This window comes from Typopeltis vanoorti, chromosome 14, assembly GCF_054136105.1.
Source record: "Typopeltis vanoorti isolate ZY-2024b chromosome 14, IOZ_Tvanoo_1.0, whole genome shotgun sequence".
Taxonomy (NCBI): Eukaryota; Metazoa; Arthropoda; class Arachnida; order Uropygi; family Thelyphonidae; genus Typopeltis; species Typopeltis vanoorti.
This window is the reverse complement of record NC_143562.1, coordinates 72,808,126-72,833,128: the sequence shown is the minus strand read 5'-3', so window position 1 is coordinate 72,833,128 and position 25,003 is coordinate 72,808,126. Positions and strand designations below refer to the sequence as shown.

General features: G+C 37.3%; 1 protein-coding gene across 2 annotated transcripts in view; it reads right to left on the bottom strand.

Moving 5' to 3' along the window:
- LOC150099658 (lysosomal dipeptide transporter MFSD1-like) overlaps positions 1-25,003 on the bottom strand; it is a 258,890-nt gene that overhangs the window by 129,938 nt on the left and 103,949 nt on the right. For both annotated transcript variants that reach the window (XM_090403622.1, XM_090403623.1), the window contains exon 7: positions 14,607-14,722. In XM_090403622.1, coding sequence (XP_090259748.1) covers positions 14,607-14,722 — 116 coding nt within the window. The remainder of the gene's footprint in view (positions 1-14,606; positions 14,723-25,003) is intronic.

The window sequence follows — 25,003 nt, the reverse complement described above, 5'->3', positions numbered from 1 at the left end:
ACAACAGGAAATAGATAATCCCAAAAATAGAGAACTCATGATAGTGATGGGAGATTTTAATGCTAAAATAGGACAGTTCACAGCAGACAAAAAAGATGTGATGGGAAAATTTGGATACGGAGAGCTTAACGACAGAGGAGAACAATTACTCCACTTCTGTAAAGCAAATGATCTAATGATTACAAACACATTGTTCTATCAACGCCCTAATAATAAATATACATGGACATCCCCAGATGGTAATATGCAGTTCTTTACCAGATGGTAAAGAACTGCATAGACTATATCATCATAAACAAACAATGGAAAAGATCAGTAAATAATGTACGAACATTAAGAAGTTTTGATTTTGACACTGACCACGAAATATTAACTGCCAAAGTGAAGATAAAATTCAACAGGAAAAACAATATCAGAAAAGAAGAAAACATCAACCTATCAAAACTAAAAGATAGCTCAAGCACAAGTCGATTTTTAGAACAGATGTGCTTGAAATTAAAACCCTCCATTTTCCAGAACAGTGGAAAATACTGGGAAGAAGGAAAAGAAACAGTATTATCAATTGCAAAAGACACTCTAGGTTCCAAACCCAAAATAAACAAACAGTGGATAACCCAAGAAATCATAGCTACCATAGAAGAGAAAAGAGAGGCTAAGATACTTTGTAAACCAACAAAACAATGAAGAGAATAGAGAAAAATACAGAGCACTAAAAAATAAAGTTGATAACCTATGCAAAAAAGCCAAAGAAAAATGGTTAGAAGAAAAAGCTAAGAAATGCCAAGAAGCATACCAACAAAACAACCTAAAAGTCTTCCATGATACTGTAAGAGAAATTACAAAGGAATTCTCAGCAAAAGCAGTAACAATGATAAACAACAAGATGACTGAAACCAGGAATATTGAATATATAAGAAAAATCTGGTCAAACCATTTTAAGACTATATTCCACCAAGGAAACAAAGCTACAATGCCGACAATAGAAGAAAATAATGATCACCCAAAAATTTTACAAGTTAGATACGCAATAAAACAGATGAAAAACAATAAAGCACCAGGCATTGATACTATCCCTACTGAACTGTGGTCATATGGAGGCAGCATATCAATAGAATATTTAACAACCCTATTCAATAAAATACTACAAACAGGAGAGATCCCAGATGACTGGACAACTGGAAAGATCATACCACTATACAAGAAAGGAGACAAAAGAGACTGCAGAAATTACAGACCAATCAATTTACTTCCTCACACCTATAAAATATTCATAAGAATTATACAAAATAGATTAAAAAACACATATGAAGAAATGATAATAGACCAAATTTTCACATTGCACCAACTAGCAGAGCTCAGCTGGGAAGACCATAAAGACCTATATTGTTGTTTTGTGGACTTTAAACAAGCTTTTGATAACATCAACAGAGAAATCCTTCTTAAAATTCTACTAGAAAAAGCAATAGACAAATATATAATACAGTTTCTGATAAAATATTACTCTAAGACAAATGCAATAATTAAAAAGGGCACACTCACAACAGAACCCATAGAGATCCAAAAAGGAGTAATGCAAGGATGCTCATTATCCCCATGCCTATTCAACATATATCTAGAAGTTGTAAAGAAGGCAATAGACAATGAGCCTGGAATCAATGTCAATTGTTTAAACATAAATAATATCAAATATGCAGATGATCTCGTTCTTCTTGCAAGAACCCTAAATGAACTACAAAAGTTGATCAACAAGCTAAACGAAAACCTGTAAAACATATGACATGACAATAAATATACAAAAGACAAAAGTGATGAAAATAGGGAGGAACGAAACTACCATCTCAGCCATAACCCTAAACAGAGAACAAATAGAACAAGTAGACAACTTCATATACCTTGGATCAAAACTAACAGAAACAATAGATGAACTCAAAACAATCAAACACAGAATAGCGATAGGATGGACCACCATGGGAAAATTACAGAAAATCTGGAAAACAAACAAGATATCTAAGCAAGCCAAAATCAAATTATATGAAGCAATAATTATACCAACAGTTATCTATGGAGCAGAAGCATGGACAGTTAAAAAAAGAGAGGAGAAAAAACTGCTGGCATTTGAAATGAAATGCTTAAGAAAAATAAACAGAACAAGTTGGATAGAAAAGAAAACAAACATCACAGTCAGACAAGAACTATTGTATAAAAAGACAATAATAGAAAAAATTAGAAAACAACAACTGAGATGGTTTGGACACACTGTACGCATGGACGCAGACAGACTTCCTAACGTCCTAATCAATACTTTTCCAACTGAAAAAAGAAGACCCGGAAGACCAAGAATTACCTGGCTGAAATTAATAAAGAACATCTTGGAATGCAGAACATAAGGAACTTTTTCGAACAGCAAGGAATAGAGAAAACTGGAAGATCCTGCTCAACAGAAGACTTAACCCGTCTTAGACGGAAGAGAAGATGATGATGATACTGGTGGACAGATATGGTAGCAGAGTAATCATAGCAAATGATATAGTGGAATTATTTAACGAACACTTCATCAGTGTATATCATAATCGCATGAATGATGCTGTGCAACATGTAGAAGGGAGACAAGAATTAGGAGAATTAAAGGTGAAAGAATCGGAGGTATATCAAGTGTTGCTCGGGTTAGATTGGAAATGGTGACATATCATGTATTTTTAAAAAATGTGCAAAAGAGTTAGTTATACCCTTGTCCTGGTTATTTAGTAAGAGTCTTGCAATAAGTAAAGTTCCTAAGGCATGGAAAGAAGGCAAAATAATACCTCTCTACAAGCATGGTTTGAGAACAGAAGTTTTCAATTATAGAGCGGTCTGTGTGTCTGCAGTTGTGATCAAAGTGTTGGGAAAATAGGTTAAAAATAGAATACAGGATTGGGTTGATGACTATAAAATTCTCTATGATGCTCAGCATGGGTTTGTGAAGAGCAGGTCTCGTTTTTAGCAATCTGCTTATGTTTTATGATAAGGTGACAAATGTGTTGGATAAGGGAGAATCATATACAGCGATATTCTTGGACTTTGAAAAGCAATTGATAGATTACCACATAAGTGGGGGAGGGGGGTACAAGCAGCAGAGGATAGGAATAGATAGTATATTGGTTAGTAGATAGATTGGAGACTGGCTCTCTGAATGATACCAGCAAGTTATGTGATAGAGCAATGTCTCAGAAAGGGAAGTTACCTGTAGCATGCCTCAGGGTTCTGTTTTTGGGCCCCTTCCTGCTTTAACTTGTTTGTTAATGATATTTCTTGGGGGTTGATTGGGGATCTTCAAATGTTTGTGATGATGCAAAGTTAGGTAGTATTATCAAGAGTTGTGCTGATGTTAATTCTCTACAGGAAGATTTAAATAGGCTTTTAGTTTGGACAAATGAGTGGGGTTGCAGCTTTAATGTTAATAAATGCAAGCTGTTACACTTTGGGATACAGAGATATAAGGCTACATACTGTATTGATGGAGCTGTACTTCAAGAAGTGGATGAGATTCGGGATCTTGGAGTGATGATGGAGTGAAGTTCTGAGGGCACATTACATGTGTTTGCAAAGACTGCACATCATATTGCTGCTATGATAAAAAGTACATTGACATGTAGGGATAAGGAGGTGATGGTGCATAGGCATTGGTCAGTTCACATAAGGACTATTGTGCTCAGATTCGGTTATTTAATTTTCATCGTGATGTGGAAACACTAGAGGGGGGTCCAAGACGAATAACCAAAATGATATCACGACTCTCGAGTGTTTGGTTATGAAAAGCATTTGAGAGAATGCAAATTACAGAGTTGGAGATATTATAGAAACCTTCAAGTTAGTTAAGGGATTCTACTAGATTAATACAGAAGAAATTACAAAAAAAGTGTATGTTAGGATGTAAAGAATGAGGGGCCATCCCTGTAAGTTGTATAGGGATGTAGTGAAGAAGGAAGCGAGGAATAGATTTTTTACATGGAGAGTTGATAGTGAGTGGAATGCACTGCCTGAGTGCATTGTGAGTGCAGGTAGTGTAAATAACTTCAAAGCTCATAATGATTGGATTTTAACGGTATAGATGCGAACACAGATTGATAAGAAAATAACTATTTATTAACTTAAATGCTAATATTTCGTTGGTATTATATCCAGCATCTTCAGACCATACAAACAAAGTTTGTTACAGTAGCAAGACAACCGCAATCCGGTGTAATAGTGGGACTAGTATGAGTAATTGTAGCGTGTAACACAGAGACTAAAGTCCTAATTAGGTGCCATCTAAGTTTAAAAAAAAAAAACAGATACTAATTTGGTCTTAGGATGACTGTCTCCCAAATCTTTGGTAGATTTATACAGCCATACTTGTAGAGGTTTGGATGTTTCAAGGCTTCTGTTGATTCCAGGAACAACCTCTCTGACTTGTAAAATCTTCTGTGCAGTACTTTTGTTTTTTTCTAATTGATCCTGTGTGTGGGGGGGGTATCCAAAGCGTGGTCTGGCAGACCCGACTTGCCATAGTGAAAGTGCCGGATATATTGTTTGTGTTCACTGAGGGGGATGTCCACAGTAGGCTCAATGACATGAACAGGGCACTTCATAGACTCCTGGATGTGACAAAGGAGAGAATATGTCCTTAGGTGAATGGATGAGAGTTGCCAATTTCATATAAGGTTTAAATGCAGTGAGTAGTTGGTGTTTGTTAAGCACCCTAGATATCTTTTCAGATGTGCCTTTAATGTATGAGATGGTGATAGTTTTTCCTTCTGTGGTAGATAGTGGGGGGGGGGGGATTTTGGGGGAACATTTAGTATTTTATCTATCTTATGGGGATTATAGCTATTGGTCAGGAAGGTGTGATGCAGGTGTGAAAGTTCAGCAGTGAGAGCAATGTCATGGGAACAAATTGTTCTAGCAAACTTCAAAGCTCATTATAATAGACATGTTGCTGGTTGAGCAGGCCTCCTCTGTTGGCTCTATGAAAGTTAGCAAATAATAACAATAATATTCATTATTGGAAGATTCCCATACTAGTTAGTGCCATCAAAAATGCAGTGATGAAAAATCACAAACCACAGAAAATCATGTGACAGAGGAGGAATAGTAAATCTGAAACAAATCCTGATAAAAGCAGCAAAAGAAAACTTTAAAAAAACGGAATAGAAAAAAGAGCTAGAAAGGAGAACAGAAAATATAACTAAAATAAAAAAAGCAATTATCAGAAATGGCTAAATTCCAGGGCAGGACGTTCTCTCATTCTCTCGTCATCCTCCATAAAATGAAAAATACACTGGTATCCAAGAATGACCTTTTCAGAAGTTTGTAGGTCTCTATCATCATCATCCCTCTTTCCCCTGTCTGCAGTCCATCAATTCTCAATCTTTCCTCGTAACTACATTCTACAGTCCCAATATCATTTTAGTACTCTCCTATACGCTTCACTGTATCTGCACACGATAATCCAGGTGAGATCATATCGAACCTTTGTAAAGAGACAAAATGTCTTCCTTATCCTTAGATGTCAATATTTGTTTTAGCAATGCAATTATCTTCCAAGTTGTATTTACATGGCCCCTGAACTTTAATTTCTTATTTACTAGAACTCAAGATCGCTAACCCTAATTAGTTTCTTCTAGAATAACGTAACGAAAATCAGGTAGGTAAAATCAATTATAAAAATAAGGGTATTATATGGTATGGTGATTGAATTATAATACATGGAATCAATGACCCTGCAATTACTTTGAGTTCTCCAGATGCTAATTATGAAAAATTTAACAAATATAATTGAAAAGCAGAAAATAAAAATAAAAAAATGCCTGTTTACAAATTAAGCAATTTGTCCGTTTATAAATACAGTGCAAAAGAGGATATAAAATGACTGTTACGAGAAGCAACAGAGAGAAGAGAAAATAAAATGACTGTTACGAGAAGCAAGAGAGAGAAGAGAATATAAAATGACTGTTATGAGAAGCAAGAGAGAGACAAGTGAGAAATTAAAAATAGTACATTACCTAGATATCATAACAAGGAATTAAGAAGGTCTATGATAGCAAACAATTTGATGCATAAGCTGTATAGAAAACATGGTGGTACAAGGTGATCAAAATTAAAGTAACCCTGTTTAAGGGCTTGTGAAGCTCCATCCAGAGATCCAAATACTGCAAAACTTTGCAAGAATACATTGTGTGTTATGCAGAAGCGATACCTAAAAAAAAAAAAAAATTCACCAACAGAAGCATTGTAAACACGAAATGCATGGAATACGCATATCACACAACTTGGAAGGTGAAAGGAGGATTTAAAAAGATGGGCATGGGATTTTTAATTTTTCTAACATTTTGTAACTCTTAATTTTTCTGAGTGGTTAGAAATTCTCCTAACCGCTCGGACAACCAGGCCAGCCTTCTTGTTGTCAATACCATCCACAGTGATGGCACTAACCTAGCCCCAACGTGTCTTGCTCGTGAAGCTGTACTACCTAAACAACTACAATGTCACTGCTGCTGCATTCTGCAAATTTCATTCTCAGTGTCTCTCCCAAGATGATCTACTTCCTTGACTCTCTGCAATAGGTCTCATTCCAATAAATAATTTCTTTAGTTACCTAATGCCAAATCCATTCAGGTGCAGGCATTCCTTATTACACTAGTCATTTCTATCATCAAACTCACCCCATACCTCGAAAAATGCAAACCCATTTTTTTTACATAAGCATTGAATCCTTTGCAATCTGCGTCAGGCCCCCCCGTCTTAACTCACTAGCATTGTATCTTGATAAAAACTAACCATTTTCACTTTCTAACTTTTCTTTCTCAAGGGGTGTACAGAATATGATAGTACTACATGAAAAAAAAAAAATTACATCATTACTAACTTCCTATCTACAATTTTCCTCCAAATCAGTCTGTTACTTGTCAAGACTCCAACATTATCAGATCTTATATTTCTATCATCTAAGGCACTTTGTACCATATCAATCCACCTATATCTTGGTCTTCCTCTGAGACGTTTTGTTGCCAACCTGGCACACAACACTTGCTTTGCTAATCTTTCCTCGCCCATTCTGTTTAAGTGACCATACCACCTGAGATTAGCTCTGATAATGCATTCCTGGATGTTGACAATGTCAAGTTCTTTCCTAATATCCTCGTTTTTAATATGATATTGCCACTGATGCCATCTGTTCACGCCTATAATCTTTCTCAGGATTCTCATATCTGTGGTCTCTAGTCTTTGGTCAAGTGTTTTACTTCTGACCCAGCTCTCAGATCCATAAGTTAAAACTGGTTTGAACACTGTCTTGTATACAGCTAATTTAGTGTTCTGACTAATTTCTCTCTTATTCCATATGAATTCATTCAATTGACTTCCCACCATACCAGCTTTGCTGATTCTGTGGTCTATTTCTATATTTAATTTAACATCTTCAGTAAAAATCGTGCCTAAGTAGCTGAAATGTTTTACTTGTTCCACAGGTTCTCCATTCGCACCACAGTTGATTGACATTTTCAATGATTCTGCCTATTTTCATTGCCTTTGTCTTTTTATTGCTGACCTTCATACCATATCTATTACAACAGTTATTCAATTTAGTCAGAGAATCTTGCAGACTTGTAGCAGATTTATTTAGAAGTATAACATCATCTGCATAAACCAAAAAGCTGACATTAACATCTCCAATTTTAATATATCATGTTTAATACTACTTTCCTTCATAATGTGATCCATATAGATTATTATTATTTCGGGCTACTCCAGGGAGTCCTTAGGCTCATCGAGGGAGGCCCTAAACATCATGTCCACACCACTATCCGACATTCTCACAGTATCTATCATACCTTGCCTTGAACTCGCTCACTGTCATAGCACCCACAACAGACTCTGGCAGCTTATTCCACTCATTTACCATTCTAAAAGTAAAGAACCCAGCTCTAACACCCCTGCTAACCACACTCTTGCCCAGCTTCCATAGGTGTCCCCTAGTTCTCCCACCACCAGTCCTGATCTCAAAAATATCCTCTGAATTAATGCTATAGAATCCTTTTAGCAATTTGAATGTCTCAAGCATATCTCCCCTTTTCCGCCTATCAAATAGTTTCTGCAACCCACAATCGTCAACCTGTTCTCATATGGTTCATTCCATAGACCTGCTATCATCTTAGTCACGCACCTCTGGATCCTCTCCACCTCCTCCCCATCAAGAAGGAACAGAGGTGACCAAATCTGGGCACAGTAGTCGAGATGAGGTCTTATCAGGGCTCGGTACAGAGGTACAATAACTTGCTTGTCTCTGCTCGTCAAGGTATTTTTCAACAACCAAGTGAGTTGATGAGCTGATTTAGCTACTTTTGCAATGTGCCCCCTACACTTCATCTCCCTATCCACCAACACTCCCAAGTCCCTGGCCTCATCAATCTCTTGGAGTACAGTTCCACCAATGTGGTATACTGCTGCTAATCTTTTCACCCCAAAATGCATAACCTTACATTTTGTCACATTAAATTGACATCCATTCTCCTTAGCCCAGAACTCCAATCTATCTAAGTCATCCTACAAGACTTTGACATCTTCTGCATTCACTATCGCCCTACCCAAATTTGCATCATCAGCAAATAAATGAACTGTTCCACTTAGATCCTTCCCTATATCGTTAATGAACAGATTAAACAGCAATGGTCCAAGAACAGAACCCTGTGGCACCCCACTAGTCACAGGCCATCTTTTGAACTCTACTCCAGAATAAACTACTCTTTGATATCTCTCCATCAATCTCCCACTTATCCATCTCACCAACCGTATATCCAATCCCATATGTTGTAGTTTACGGATTAGAATTCCATGTGGTATCCTGTCAAACGCTTTTGCCAGGTCCAGCAGTATCACTGTAAACCCATTTCCCTTATCCAGTTCTGCCGTCACCTTGTTATAAAACTTGAGCAAGTTACTGAGGCATGATCTACCCTTCACAAAGCCATGCTGTCCCCTGTACAGTATCTCATTTTCATCAATCCATTCCTGTATTTTTCCCTTGACTACTTTCTCCAAGACCTTGACAATGACTCCTGATATGCTGATCGGTCAGTAATTTGTCACCATAGTCTTGGATCCTCCTTTATGCAGTGAAACTATTTCACCTCTTTCCATGCCTTCGGGACTAAACCAGACCTGAGACTCAGATTAAACAACATGGTCAAGGGCACTGATAATTCCTTAGCCGCTTCACGCAAGACCCCGTGCCGGTATACCATCCAATCCCATAGATGTATTCACATTAAGGTTCTGTAATAGACTATTCACCTCCACTTCAATTCCCGTATAAACTAATGGTTCCTTCATTTTTTCAATGTCACCACCTGGATGATATACTTTTGCAAACTGCGTGCTCAGTAACAACACTATATCGACTGGTTCAGTGACCTCCTTACCATCATCATTCCTTAAAATCATTTTGCCATGTACAGTTTTTTTCTTGCTTGCAGCATATTGAAAGAACTGTTTGGGATTCTCTTTTGCTTGCATAGCTAGTTTCCTTCCATAATTGGCTTTTGCTGTTTTTACCACACGTTACCCTTCTGGCCTGCACTTTATACCGTTTGTGTGCCTGCAGGTCACCCCTTTCTTTTAATTCCCTCCACAGTTGTTTCTTTTTTTTTTGCAGCTCAAGCTTAATGGTGTTATTCATCCCTTTAACCCTTACTTGTTTTACTATTCAGACCAGAGGTATACAATCAGCCATAACCTCCTGTAAATGCTCCTTGACCACTTTCCATGCTATATCGACATCGAGCTCTTGCAGTTGTACATGCCATGGCACTGATCCAAGCAATCTCCTAAGCTTGTCAAACTTGCCAGCATGGTAATTCCACACATACCCTGTCTTAATCAAAAATTCCACACCTTTAGCCACCTCCCAGGTCAAAAACTTATGATCACTCTCACCAATAGGTGGCAACATGGTCATATTCATTACAGTCAAATTGTGTGATGCTATTACCAGGTCAAGCACTCTCACACCCCTAGTCTTTTCAGTTACATGCTGTCTCAATAGTTATCCCTTAATAATTGAATAAAATCCATTTCCTTCCTCACATGTGTCCTCTCCTCCTTCCAATCAATGTTACCATAGTTGAAATCTCCCATAATAATTACCCTCCTTCCACTCATTTCATCAATTTGTTTATGCATACTATCTCCACCATCTATTCCATCACCTGGTCTATAGCAGCACCCAATTGTATATTTTATTCTGCCAGTCTCAATCTCACACCAAATAGCCTCAAATGAGCTCCTTTCACTATCCTGCAATACAACTTCAATTCTCCTTGGCTGCAGTTCATCAGCTATCATCAATAACACCCGTCCCCCCATTTTATTCTCTCTGTCCCTCCTAAACACACTATAAACTACATATTCTATCCCACTAACTATATCATCTTCCGTCAGCCATGTTTCACTAATGCCAATAACCTGTGGCCAGGAAGAGCTAATCAAGGCCAAAAATTCTTCCTTGTTGTTCCTAATACTCCTGGCATTAGTATACATGAAATGCAGTGATCCCTTTGTCCCACCCCTATCTTGATGCGTTATTCTAAATGTCCCATTCCCATTTTTTGTCCTTAGTGCTGGCTCGGGTACATTATATACATTTTTACACTCAACTGTCTCATTGAAGTTTGCATATCCACTCCCCCCCCCCTCCTTGGTAGTTCTAGTTTCCCTGGTTCTGCACATCCATTTTCACTTCATTCAGCAACACTTTTTCCAGTCACAGCACACCAAGTCTATTCAAATGCAGGCCAATCTTGTATAAGTCCTTTCGCCCATGAAACTCATTCCACACCACACCGTCTGCATAACCTGCGCATAATGTCATTTGCGATTATGGCCCTCCTTCTAAACTCCTCTCTGTCATACATAAATAATGAATAACAGAGGAGATAATGTACATCCTTGTCTCACACCAGATTTAACATTAAACCATCTTCCTGTACTTCCTTCAATTCTAACTGCTGACTTAGAATTCAAATAAAGACTAAGTATTGCTTGATATAATGCCCCATTGACACCATATAACTGCAGCGTATTGAACAGCTTCTCTCTTGGCACCTTGTCATATGCCTTTTCCAAATTGACAAAACTTAAATACAGATCTTTGTTATATTCCCATGCTTTCTCGACTATTTGTTGTAAAGTGAAAATCTGATCCTGACAGCCTCTATTTGGCCTGAATCCATGCCAAATAGAGGCTGTCTTGGTGAAGAAAAGCTTGTTCTTCACCAACTTTTCTTCCACAATTCTTCTCAACCGTTTCTCAAGTATACTTGCATAGATCTTGCCAGGAACACTCAGTAGGGAAATACCTCTGTAATTCTCACATTCAGTTTTATTTCCCTTTTTATATATGGGTACTATGAGAGCTCTACTCCAATCATCGGGAATTCGTCCCTCTGTCCATGCTTTCTGAACTATGCAGTGTAGCCACTGTAAAACTCTTATACCACCATACTTCAGCATTTCTGGTCGAACATCATCTACTCCTGCTGCCTTTCCACATTTCAAGTCTTTGATGGCTTTTTCTACTTCAAGTATGGATATGTATTCCTGACTGCATGCCTGGTCAGTGTTTTTTTACCATTGTGCTGTCATCACTGCTTGTTTCATTTAGCAGTTTTTCAAAGTAATTACTCCATACGTCAAGAATATCTTTTTCTCCCGTTTTCATGTCACTTTTATCATCTCTAACTCCTTTTACAGCACTCTTTCCTCCATTCCTAAGCTTCTTCAACAACCTCCAGAATATTTTGCCACCTTCTTGATATTTATTTTCTATATTCTTGCCAAAGTCCTCCCATGACTTTTGTTTAGCTAGTTTTACAGAGTGTTTAGCATTCTTGCATTTTTCTCTATATTCTCTAAGAGCACAAGCTGACTTATTTGACAGGAACTTTTGATATGCTTTCTTCTTTTCCTTCACTGCCTCTTTAACTTCCTGTGTCCAGCGGAAGTTCTGTTTTTTTTATCCTTGCAGACAACCTCACCACATGCCTCTCTGGCAGAATCAATCAATGTTTTCTTCAGAGTTTGCCACTGAATTTCCAAGATTTGATTCCTGTTCTCAAACTCTTTCATTTTTTCTTCAATAATCTTTATGTATTTTAGTCTACAGTTCACATCTGAGAGCTGCTCAACTTTTATTCGCTTTAAAACTTTCTTACATGTTATTCTTTTGAATATAAAATTCAATTTTATCCTGCTCAAGACTAAATAGTGATCACTTCCAATTTCAAATCCTTTGTACACTCTGGTGTCCTGCACCAGGGAGAAAACATCACTATCAACAATAACATAGTCAATGAGACTTTTCTTATTCCTTGCCTCTTCTCTCCATGTGAATTTGTGCACATTTTTATGTTGGAACATGGTGTTAGTAATAACCAGTCCATGTCCTGAGCAGAAATCCAACAGATATTTGCCATTATTATTAGTTTTGCTCTTTTCTCCAAATTTTCCCAAAATATTTTTGTATGTCTCACAATCATTTCCTACTCTGCTATTTAGATCCCCAACAAAGACCAACTTTTTCGTTTTCATTGTGTCGGTTGCTTTTTCTAAAGCCTCAAAAAATTCCTCCACTTCTACCTTAGTAGAACCTTCTGTGGGACCATAGGCACAAATAAGTCTCATTGTCCAGTTCCCCATTCTCATATTTGCCCACATTACTCTACTTGAGACTGACTACCATTCAAGAAGATTAGCCTCGTATTTTGTGTTGAATACTATGGCTACTCCTTCTTTTCCTTGATTGTCATTGCCTGAATATAACATTTAAATGGAATAAGAAAGAAAATAGTCAAAACAATAAATTAGTTGTAAACAAGACAGTGTTCAAACCAATTTTAACTTATGGATCTGAGAGCTGGGTTAGAAAAAAATACACTTAACCAAAGACTAGAGACCACAGACAGAGTCCTGAGAAAGATTAATAATGCAAACAGATGGCATCAATGGCAATATCGTATTAAAAATGAGGATATTAGGAAATAACTTGGCATTGTTAGCATCCAAGAATGTGTTAGCAGAGCTAATCTCAGGTGGTATAGTCACTTAAACAGAATGGGAGAGGAAAGATTAGCAAAACAAATGTTCTCTACGAGATTGGCAGGAAAGAGACCAAGATATAGGTGGATTGATACAATAAAAAGTGCCTTAGAAAACAGAAATATAAGATCTGATAATGTTGTAGTCTTGATAGGTAATAGATTGATTTGGAGGAAAATTGTAAATAGGAAGTTAGTAATGATGCAAGTTTTTCATGTAGTACAATCATATCCTGTACATTCCTTGAGGATACATGTCAGGAATTTAATGATAATGATGAGTTGGGGGGGGGTAGTTAAAGACATGACTCTTTTGCTTGAGGGTTGATGACAGTGATTATGCTGTACTGACTTGGAAAGTGCCTAAGTTTCTGGATGTTTCATTCAGAAATGTTACATGCTGAACCTATGATATCATTTGCTAGATGGGAAGAATATGAGCACTGCATGGAAAGCATTTTAAAAATACTTAAATGATATAATATTGGAATGAGTACCTAGAAATCAAAGAATAAACAGGATGGAAGTGAAACGGATGTGCAATCATTCAAATCACTTTTGATGTGGAAGGAATATCATATATATGAAGATGATGTCAGTGATAAAAATTATAATGAGCATTCAGAAGACTTACAGATATTATACACTAATTCTGAATATGAAAAGAAATTGGATCTGCAAACTAAAGACATCTCAAAAGAATTCTATTGTTGTGTTGCAAGTAAAAGAAAGAATGAGTATGAGAGAATAATTCTACTGCATATAGATGAATAAACTTAGGTATATGAGGAGGAGGAGGTACTAGAGCTGTTACATAAACAGAATAATAATTCATCAATAAAAGGCAATGGAATATCAGCACTGATGCTAAAAGGGTGTTCAGCTGAACTGGGCTGTTAATCTAACCAGGCTATATAATTTTAGCATTGGAAATGGGAAGATTCCACAGCAGTGGAAAAAATATATGATAATCTTTTCATACAAGAGTAGTGCAAAAAATGATGTGTCCAGCTATCAACCTATTAGTAATCTCTGGAGTGGTGTGAAGATTTTGGAATAGTTAGTAACTGCATATTGAAATGGGTTGACAGAGAATCTACACTTTGCAATAAACAGCATGAATTTACTAAAGGAAGACCATATTTGAATTATGCTGATCAGGCTAGGGATCATGGAGTTTTAGTAAATAGCAAGTTGATGTTCAAGGGCCATACAGCAAATATTGCAAATACAACTCAAACGATAATAATGGATATAATAAATGATAATAATGGAAATGTTTAACCAAACTAATCAAGAATCACATTAGTCACTAATCCATAGTATTATCAGTATTATAAGGTGGATGAATTCTCATGTCTGTGATCAGCATAATAATAAATGGGGGGGGGATCAATTCAAATATTACAAAATACATCAATGGTATGCTTACAACATCAATTCCAATTCATTATACATTTAAACAATAGTTAATTTTTTAAATTACTGTACAATACTTACTACTCCTTTTGACTGCTGTGTTAATTCATTAAAACAACCTAACTGCTGAGCTCCCCATTTGTCTAAAAAACTCACAAAAATGGCAGATATTAATCCAACACCACAAAGAATTGTACCTATATGTATATAAAAAAAAAAAAAAATTGCATTCATTTTAGCCATATAATCATTATTAGTCATTAGAATTCAATATTAACATAATTTGAGTATCACTAAACTTCATCACCACCCAATTCCTGATATGTACTCTCAAGGGATCATACAGGTTAGTATGACAGTACTTCACGAAGAGTGTATCATTAAACTTCATAATTGCTTTATTCTTTATAAACGTTATTTCTAATCCAGCTCTGAGATCATTGGTTTGAACTCTACCTTGTATACAGCGGGTTTAGTGTTTTCACTAATTTATCTTTTATTCCTTATAAATTTATTTGATTGAGTACTCACTACACCAGCTTTGCTTATTCTGTTGTCTATTTCTATATTTAATCTGCTATCTTTGCTAAGAATTATCTAATTTTCTGAAATGTATTACATATTCTATAAGTTCCCCATTAAGAAGCACTTTTGATTCTACTACCCATATGCATAATTTGTCTTTTTTTTTATTGCGGATTTCCAGACCAAATGTGTTACAGCAGTTTTTCACTTTAGATAAGAAATCCTGCAGAGCTGCAGTGAAAAGAAAAAAGTCGAGCTGAATATCTCCAAATTCTGAAACCACTTCCTTTCGTAATACGATCCATGTAATTAATGAATAACAGCACAGCTAACATGTGCTTCTGTCTCATGATTTTACATCAAACCACCTTCCTGTACTTTATTCAGTCATAACTACTGATTTACAACCCCAACATAGACTATTACTTGATATACTGTCTTATCAAGTAATAGTCCTAGTGTTATAAACAGCTTTTCTCTGATACCTTGTCACATGTCTTTTCCAGATCTATAAAACTTAAATATAGATTATTTAAATTAAGGAGATATTAAATCCCACATTGTTTTAAAACGAATAAGAAACTCAAAGATCAAAATCAAAGCGTTTCATGCCGAATATAGTATAACTATAAACGTATCGGCGACTACTAGCATAAGCTAAAGCACATAGTACAAACTAGGGCGTTGCAAAGGTGGAGAAAGTTCTGATCGCAATTCTTAGTATTTTCCATAATGTAAAACCCGTCTCCTAGGAGATGTACGATGTTATACATTATGTCTAATGACTCCCTGGAGTTGCCCGTAATAATAGTAATAATAATAATGGTGGGAGGTCACTACCCAGACTGGTTTCGATCTTTATTGAGATCTCATGTAGAAAGTGTGAATGATAGTATAAATGGTTTCTCAGAGAACAAAAAAGATGAGATAGATGCATTGAGTGAGATCGCGTTGTTGAATAGTGCGATAGAAAGAGCAAAACAGCAGCTAGAGTGCATGAACAAAAGTAGACTGAATGAACCAACCAATAATAAAAGGTATGACAGGAAAAATAGACGTATGAATGTGAACATGAACAAAATGAAGGATAGAGTGCTGTATGGAGACTCGTTAGTACGAGGTGTGTTAGTAGAGGATTTGACAAAATCGTACCAACCAGGTGCGACTATAAAGGACATAACCGCATCTATTAGAGAGCAAAAGGAAAGGGTGAAAGAAATGATTGTTGTGGCAGGTACGAATGATTTGAAAGGAGATAAAATGGAAATGATAGAAGACCTGAATGAATTGTTTGAGGTAGCAAAAGAAAAGAGTGAGAGAGTTAGAATGATTAGTCTTTTGCCACGGTATGACAGTGAAATGTTTAAAAGGAGGGCTATAATTGCAAATGACTTTATGCGTGGGTTATGTATGACGAGTGGTGTGGAATTTGTGGATGTGTGGAGTGAGTTTGATGGGCGAAAGGATCTATATAAGATGGATGGCTTGCATTTGAATGGTTATGGTGTAAGAAGACTTGAGAAAGTGTTGCTGAATGTAGTGGATGTGCAAATTCAGGGAAACTAGATTTGTTAGGGGGGGGGGAGTAGAGATACAGTCCTTATGGAGGCAGTTGAATGTAAGAATGAATATAATATGCCAGAGCAAATAAGGACAACAAATCTGAGTGGGATAGTTAATATAAGGCATCAAGGTAGGATTGGGGCTAATGGGGGTCTTAAATTCATGTACACTAATACTAGGAGTATTAGGAACAAGAAGGAAGAGTTTTTGGCCATGGTTGGCACTTCCAGACCACAGGTTATAGGTATTAGTGAAACATGGCTGACCGTAGATGATATAACTAGTGGGATTGAATGTGATGGGTATAGTGTGTTCAGGAATGACAGAGAGAATAAAATGGGGGGAGGAGTATTGTTGATGATAGCTGATGAGCTCCAGCCAAGGAGAATAGAAGTTGAATTGCAGGATAGAGAAAAGAGCACATTTGAGGCCATTTGGTGTGAGATTGTGGCTAGCAGAACTAAATATACAATTGGGTGCTGCTATAGACCAGGAGATGGAAAAGATGGTGGTGACAGTATGCACAAGCAAATAGAAGAAATGGGTGGAAGGAGGGTGATTATTATGGGAGATTTCAACTATGGTCGCATTGATTGGAGTGAGGAGAGGACACACGGGAGGAAGGAACTGGATTTTATGCGGTTATTAAGGGATAACTATCTGCGACAGCATGTAATGGAAAATACTAGGGGTCAGAGAGTGCTTGACCTAGTAATTACATCTGAGGATTTGGCTGTAACAAATATGACCATATTGCCACCAATCGGTGAGAGTGATCATAGGGTCTTAACTTGGGAGGTGGCTAAAGGTGTAGAATTTTCAATTAAGACAGGGTATATGTGGAATTATCGGGCTGGAAAGTATGACAAGCTTAGGAGTTTGATTGGTTCAGTGCCATGGCATGTACAACTGCAAGGACTAGAAGTTGATAGTGCATGGGAGGTAGTTAAGTGCTTGCATGAAGCAATGGCTGACTGTATACCTAGAGTCCGAATAATAAATCAAGTAGGGGTTAAATGGATGAATAACACCATTAAGCTTGAGTTGCAAAAAAAGAAACAACTATGGAGAGAATTTAAGGAGAAGGGTGACCGGCAGGCACATGAACAGTATAAAGCGCAGGCCAGAAGGGTGACGAGTGTGGTAAGAAAAGCAAAAAAGGATTACGCAAGAACATTGGCCATGCAGGCTAAAGAGAATCCTAAACAGTTTTTTAGATATGTAGCAAGTAAAAGGAAAAATGTACATAGAAGATTGATTTTAAAGAATGCCGATGGTAGGGAGGTAACTGAATCAGTTGAGATAGTTGAGTTACTGAGTGAGCACTTTGCAAAAGTATATCATCCAGGTGGTGACATTGCAGAAACGAATAAACCAGTAGATTATACGGGAATTGTGGTTAATGAAGTGGAGGTGAGTAGTCTATTGCATAACCTCAATGTCAATACATCTGTGGGATTGGATGGTATACCAGCTCGTGTTGTACGAGAAGCAGCTAAAGAATTGTCAGTACCCTTGACCATTTTGTTTAATTTGAGTCTCGGGTTTGGGTTAGTCCCGAGCGGGTGGAAAGAGGGGAAAATAGTTCCACTGCATAAAGGTGGTTCCAAGACTGCTGTTGTAAATTACCGACTGATTAGCATATCAGGAATCATTGTCAAGGTCTTAGAGAAAATAGTCAAGAGGAAAATACAAGATTGGATAGAAGAAAATGGGATACTGTATCGGGGACAGCATGGTTTTGTGAAGGGTAGGTCATGCCTCAGTAACTTGCTCACGTATTATAACACAGTGACGGCTGAACTGGATAAGGGTAATGGGTTTACGGTGATTCTACTGGACCTTGCCAAATCCTTTGACAGGATTCCACATGGGATTCTAATCAGTAAATTGCAGCATATGGGAATGGACATAGGGTTGGTGAGATGGATAGGAGGGTGGTTGACGGAGAAATATCAGAGAGTGGTTTACTCGGGAGTAGAGTCCACAAGACGGCCTGTGACTAGTGGTGTGCCACAAGGATCTGTTCTTGGACCACTGCTGTTTAATTTGTTCATAAATGATATAGGAAATGATCTGAGAGGAACAGTTCATTTGTTTGCGGATGATACGAAGTTGGGTAGGGCAATAGTGAATGCAGATGACGTCAAAATTTTGCAGGATGATTTGGATAGATTGGAGGTCTGGGCTAAGGAGAATGGATGTCAGTTTAATGTGGCAAAATGTAAGGTTATGCATTTTGGGGTGAAAAGATTGGCGGCAGTTTACTGCATTGGTGGAACCGTGCTCCAGGAAATTGATGAGGCACGAGATTTAGGAGTGTTGGTAGATAAGGAATTGAAATTTAGGGGACACATTGCAAAAGTGACCAAAACAGCTCATCAAAACACTTGGTTGCTGAAGAATACGTTGACAAGCAGAGACAAGCAGGTTACTGTTCCTCTGTATCGAGCCTTGATAAGACCCCATCTAGACTACTGTGCTCAGATTTGGTCACCTAGGTTTCTTCTTGATGGGGAGGAGGTGGAGAGGATCCAGAGGCGAGTGACCAAGATGATAGCAGGTCTGTGGAATGAACCGTATGAGAACAGGTTGAGGATTTGTGGGTTGCAAAAATTGGTTGATAGGCGGAGGAGGGGAGATATGATTGAGACATTCAAATTACTGAAGGGTTTCTATAAAATTAATTCAGAAGATATTTTTGAGAACAGGGCTGGTTGTGGGAGGACTAGGGGACATCCATGGAAACTGGGCAAAAGTGTGGTTAGTAAAGGTGTTAGAGCTGGGTTCTTTACTTTTAGAGTAGTGAATGAGTGGAATGCGCTCCCTGAATCTGTGGTGGATGCTGTGACAGTGAATGAGTTTAAGGCGAGGTATGATAGATACTGTATGAATGTCAAATGGTTGTGATGAATATGATTTGGGGCCTCCCTCGATGAGTCTAATGACTCCCTGGAGTTGCCCGTAATAATAGTAATAATAATAATGGTTGGAGGTCACTACCCAGACTGGTTTCGATCTTTATTGAGATCTCATCAGTGAGTAGCTAGACCAAAGTATAATACTAAGGATATAGTGAAAAGAACTTATATACTCTGCTATACGAGTTGTCAAAAAGGTGCACCCATAAATTATTTAAAATAAAGAGCCAATAGGCTTCATTTCGGCGATGTAAAACATTATTTAAGTTAAGGGGATATTAAATCCCACATTGTTTTAAAAATGAATAAGAAACTCAAAAATCGGAATCAAAGAGTTTCATGCTGAATTTAGTATAACTATAAACATATCGGCGACTAAACCCCATCGGGTTTTACATTATGATCAGAACTTTCTCCACCTTTGCAACGAGTTGCCCTAATTTGTACTACGTGCTTTAGCTTACGCTAGTAGTCGCCGATATGTTTATAGTTATACTAAATTCAGCATGAAACTCTTTGATTCCGATCTTTGAGTTTCTTATTCATTTTTAAAACAATGTGGGATTTAATATCCCCTTAATTTAAATAATGTTTTACATCGCCGATATGAAGCCTATTGGCTCTTCATTTTAAATAATTAAATATAGATATTTGTTATATTCCTCTTTCTGAACTATTTGTCTTAAAGTGAAAAACCTGATCTAACAACCTTTATTTTCTCTCCAAGTTTCCCTTCCACAATTTTTCTTAACTTTTTCTTAAGTATATTTGCATAAATCTTATCTGAACTTTCTTCTGTAATTACAGCATTCAATTTTATTTTCCTTCTTATGGATCTGTGCTGAGTTCTACTCTATCATTTGGAATTTAAGTTTCTGATGAGGCCTTTTGAATTATGCACTGCAGCCAATGCAAAACTCCATACATGAGCATTTCTGGTCAAACATCATCCACTCCCGCTGCCTTTCCACATTTCAGGTTTTTGATAGTCTCCCCCCCACCTCAACTATTGATAGGTACCCCTTGCTTACATTCCACTTAATTATTTTCTACCATTGTTCTGTCACTTTATCTTCAGTTTCATGCCACTCATCTGATTCTTTTTGTAGTATTCTTGACTCCATTTCTAAACTTTTTCAATAGCTTCCAGAACATTTTGCCACCTTCCTAATATTTACTTTCTATAGTCTTACCAAACAGTTTGCATGACTTTTGTTCAGCTACTTTTATGCACACTGACAAACTGCTAGAAATTTTTGTTACCAATTCTTCTTTTCCATAACTGTCTCTTTAATTTCCTGAGTTCCTTATGGAGTTCTGTTTTTCTGTCCTTGCATACACATTCACCTCATGCCTCTGAATCAGTCAATATTTATTTCAGACCCTGCCTACAAGGTTTGGTTGTTGTCTTTAAGCTTTTTTTAATTTTGTCTTGAATATTTATATAGTTGAGTGTACAGTTAATCTCTGAAAGCTGCTTGACTTCTGATTCTTTTTAAAATTATCTATTGAAAATGTAACAAAGATTCCTTGTTACATACATTTTCAATAGATATTAATTTTAAATGGTTATCAATTACTATTTCAAAATTCCTATCAAATGGTTATTCAATCTATACTCACACACACATTATGTTCCTTCCAATCAATGCTTCCGTAGTTAAAATCACCCATTGTTAACGCCCTCCTGTCACTCACCAGTCGAACCTGTATGAGCATTTCAGAATCACCTGCATCTGCATCTTTTGACCTGTAAACAACATCCCACTTCTTCTTTCACTCTGCCTTATCCCATGTTAAATGGGGTCGGGGCACCAATCTTTAACCTTCCTCTTCCAAGTTCTCTGGTCCAGGGCGTCCTTCGGACTCCATCCTTTCTCCCTAAGATCCTCTGTCATCTTATCCCTCCACCTGAGCTTGGGCCTGCCTCTTTTCCTCCTTCCCTCCAACTCCATATACTCCACTCATTTACCAACATACTCCTCACCCTTCCTCTCAACATGTCCAAACCACCTCAGCCTACTTTCTTGTATCTTCTTGCCAATTCGTCCCGCCTTAACTGTCCCTCTGATGTAGTCATTCCTTATCCTGTCCTTCTTTGTCACACCACTCATCCATCTCAACATCCGCATCTCCGCTACCTCCATCTTCCTCTCCTGTGCCTTGGTTATAGGCCATGTCTCCGCACCATGGAGCATCGCAGGCCTCACCACCATCTTATAGAGCTTTCCTTTCCTCTTACAACTCACTCTCTTGTTGCACAGAAACCCGCTCATCTTCCTCCAATTCATCCAACCGCATGTTATTCGGTGCTGTATTTCCTCATCCAGGTCACCATTCCTCTCGACAACCGACCCAAGGTACTTGAAATTCTTCCCTGAAATTAGCCTTTCACCCTGGAGTCGTATGACGATATCCTCGTCACTCCCCGTTGACATATATTCAGTCTTCACCCGGTTAATTCTCATGCCACTCTTCTCCAATGCCTTTCTCCACTCTTCCAGGGTATTTTCAAGCTTCTCTCGGGATGATTTGCATAGAACAATGTCATTGGCAAACAGCATGCTCCATGGTGCCTCCTTCTTGACATCCTCCACTAGTACAACCATGACCAGGTCAAAGAGGTAGGGGCTCAGAGCTGACCCTTGGTGTAGCCCTACGACAATAGGGAACCCTTCTGTCATGCCGACACTAGACCTGACCTGAGTTTCTGTTCCCTCATACATCTCCTTCACCAACCTCACGTACTTCTCCGACACCCCCTTCTTCCTCATACACCTCCATACCTCCTGCCTGGCCACTCTGTCGTATGCCTTTTCCAGATCTATAAACACCATGTGCAGATCCACTTGCATCTCTCTATATTTCTCCATCAATCGCCTTAGCGCAAATATTGCATCCGTTGTCCCTCTTCCTGGCATAAATCCAAACTGCTCCTCACCAATTTTCATTTCCTGCCGTAAGGGACCACCATTCCACAACATCCCACTAAATATCTAAAACTGTTACTCTCTTACTGACTCACTTTCAGCCACTGTCTCACATATCACATATGGTATGTTTAAGGTTAATTGTCTCTTCCACAATTTCCATGGGCAATCCGCTATTAAACTGGTATCCATCATTTTTCTATTTTCCACTGAGCATGTTATAACATGATCAGTAGTTGCCCAACATCCTTTTATAGTTTTGATTCAGACCCATGGAATCCGATTCTCTTCCTCTATTATTCTAATTGCCTTTATTCTCTGGAATGGCCTAACTCATGAAGTGTTCCCCAACAAATATTCAAAATAAACCTCCAGTTATCGAAAAAAAGTTTCTTCTCCCTTAATTCTTGCCTACATACACACAAGTGTATTATAGGTTTTGCAACCTGTCATTTTGTGTGCATGTGTTTATTCTGGTAGTAAGGCTTATACATTGGTTATTCAAAAGTGTATTTTTTAAGGAAATTACAACATAGACAAATATATTAACTAAAATATATTTAATTAATACTTTCAATATTTCAGAAAATTGAAATTTCCATCATCAAGGGAACAAAATATAATATGGTATTCATGATAATGCTTCACATTATTATGAATATTAACATAAACAACACCAAGGGAGGAAAAACACATTAAATTAGCAATATTTTACTGGTCTTCTATAATGCGCACACAGCACTGAACTAAATAATTATGAAAATCAATTCAAATTAACTGAAAACAGAACTAATCCTTACACAGCATCCTCTATGGGCTGGATAACTCAAGTCAATTTAGAGAAGTCAGGCTATCAGGTCTTAAAATGATGGTCTTCCAGATCTTATCATCATCATCATCAAATTCCTGACATGTACCATCAACAGGTGTACAGGTTATTATGATAGTACTACATGAAAAACTTACATCATTAATAACTTTTTATCAACAATTTTCCTCCAAATCAATCTGTTATCTGTCAAGACTCCAACATTATCAAATCTTATACTTCTGTCTTCTAAGGCACATTTTACTGTATCAATCCACCTATATCTTGGTCTTCCTCTGGGTCTTTTTCCTGCCAACCTGGCAGAGAACACTTGTTTTGCTAATCATTCCTCCCCATTCTGCTTAAGTGACCATACAACCTGAGATTAGCTCTGCTAACACATTCCTGGATGCTGACAATGTCAAGTTCTTTCCTAATATCCTCGTTTTTTAATATGATATTGCCACTGATGCCATCTGTTCATGCCCCCTAATCTTTCTCAGGATTCTCATATCTGTGATCTCTAGTCTCTGGTCAAGTGTTTTATTTCTAACTCAGCTCTCAGATCCATAAGTTAAAATTAGTTTAAACACTGTCTCGTATACAGTAATTTACTGTTTTGACTAATTTCTCTCTTATTCCATATAAATTTATTTATTTGACTTCCTACCATACCAGTGTTGATTCTGTTGTTTATTTCCATATTTGATTTACTGTCTTCACTAAAAATCGTACCTAAGTAGCTGAAATGTTTCAATTGTTCTATAGGTTCTCTATTCACAATATAGTTGCTATTTTCAATGCTTCTGCCTATTTTCATCGTCTTTGTCTTGTTATTGCTGATTTTCATACCAAATTTATACAACAGTTATTCAATTGGATAATGAATCCACATAGATAATGAATAACAGAGGGGATAATGTCCATCGTTATCTGTTATCTTATATCTTGCATCTTATCAAACCATCTGCCTGTACTTCTTTCAATTCTAACTGCTGACTTACAACTCAAATAAAGACTAAGTATTGCTTGATATAATGCCCCATTGACACCATATAACTAACGTTTTGAATAACTTTTTTCTTGGCACCTTGTTGTATGTATTTACTATATAATACAGATCTTTGTTATATTCCAATGATTTCTCAACTATTTGTTACAAACTGAAAATCTGATCCTGACAGACTCTATTCGGCCTGTTCTTTACCAACTTTCCCTTCCACAATTCCTTCTCAACCATTTCTCAAGTATACTTGTGTAAATTTTATTAGGAACACTCAGCAGGGAAATACCTCTGTAATTCTCACATTCAGTTTTATTTCGGTTTTTGTATATAGGCACTATGAAAGCTCTACTCCAATCCTCTGAAACCAGTCCCAAATGTAAATTTGTGCACATTTTTATGTTGGAAGATTGTGTTAGTAATAACCAGTCCAGGTCCTGAGCAGAAATCCAACAGGTGCTTTCCATTATTATTAGCTTTGCTCTTTTTTCCAAATTTTCCCCAAATGTTTCATATATATCTTGCAATAATTTCCTACTCTGCTATTTAGATCCCCAACAAGGACCAACTTTTTCTTTTTCATTGTGTCAGTTGCTTTCTCTAAAGCTTCAAAAAATTTCCTCCAATTCTACCTTAGTAGTATCTTCTGTGAGATCATAGTCACAAATAAGTCTCATTGTCCAGTTCCCCATTCTGATATTTGCTCACATCACTCTACTTGATATTGC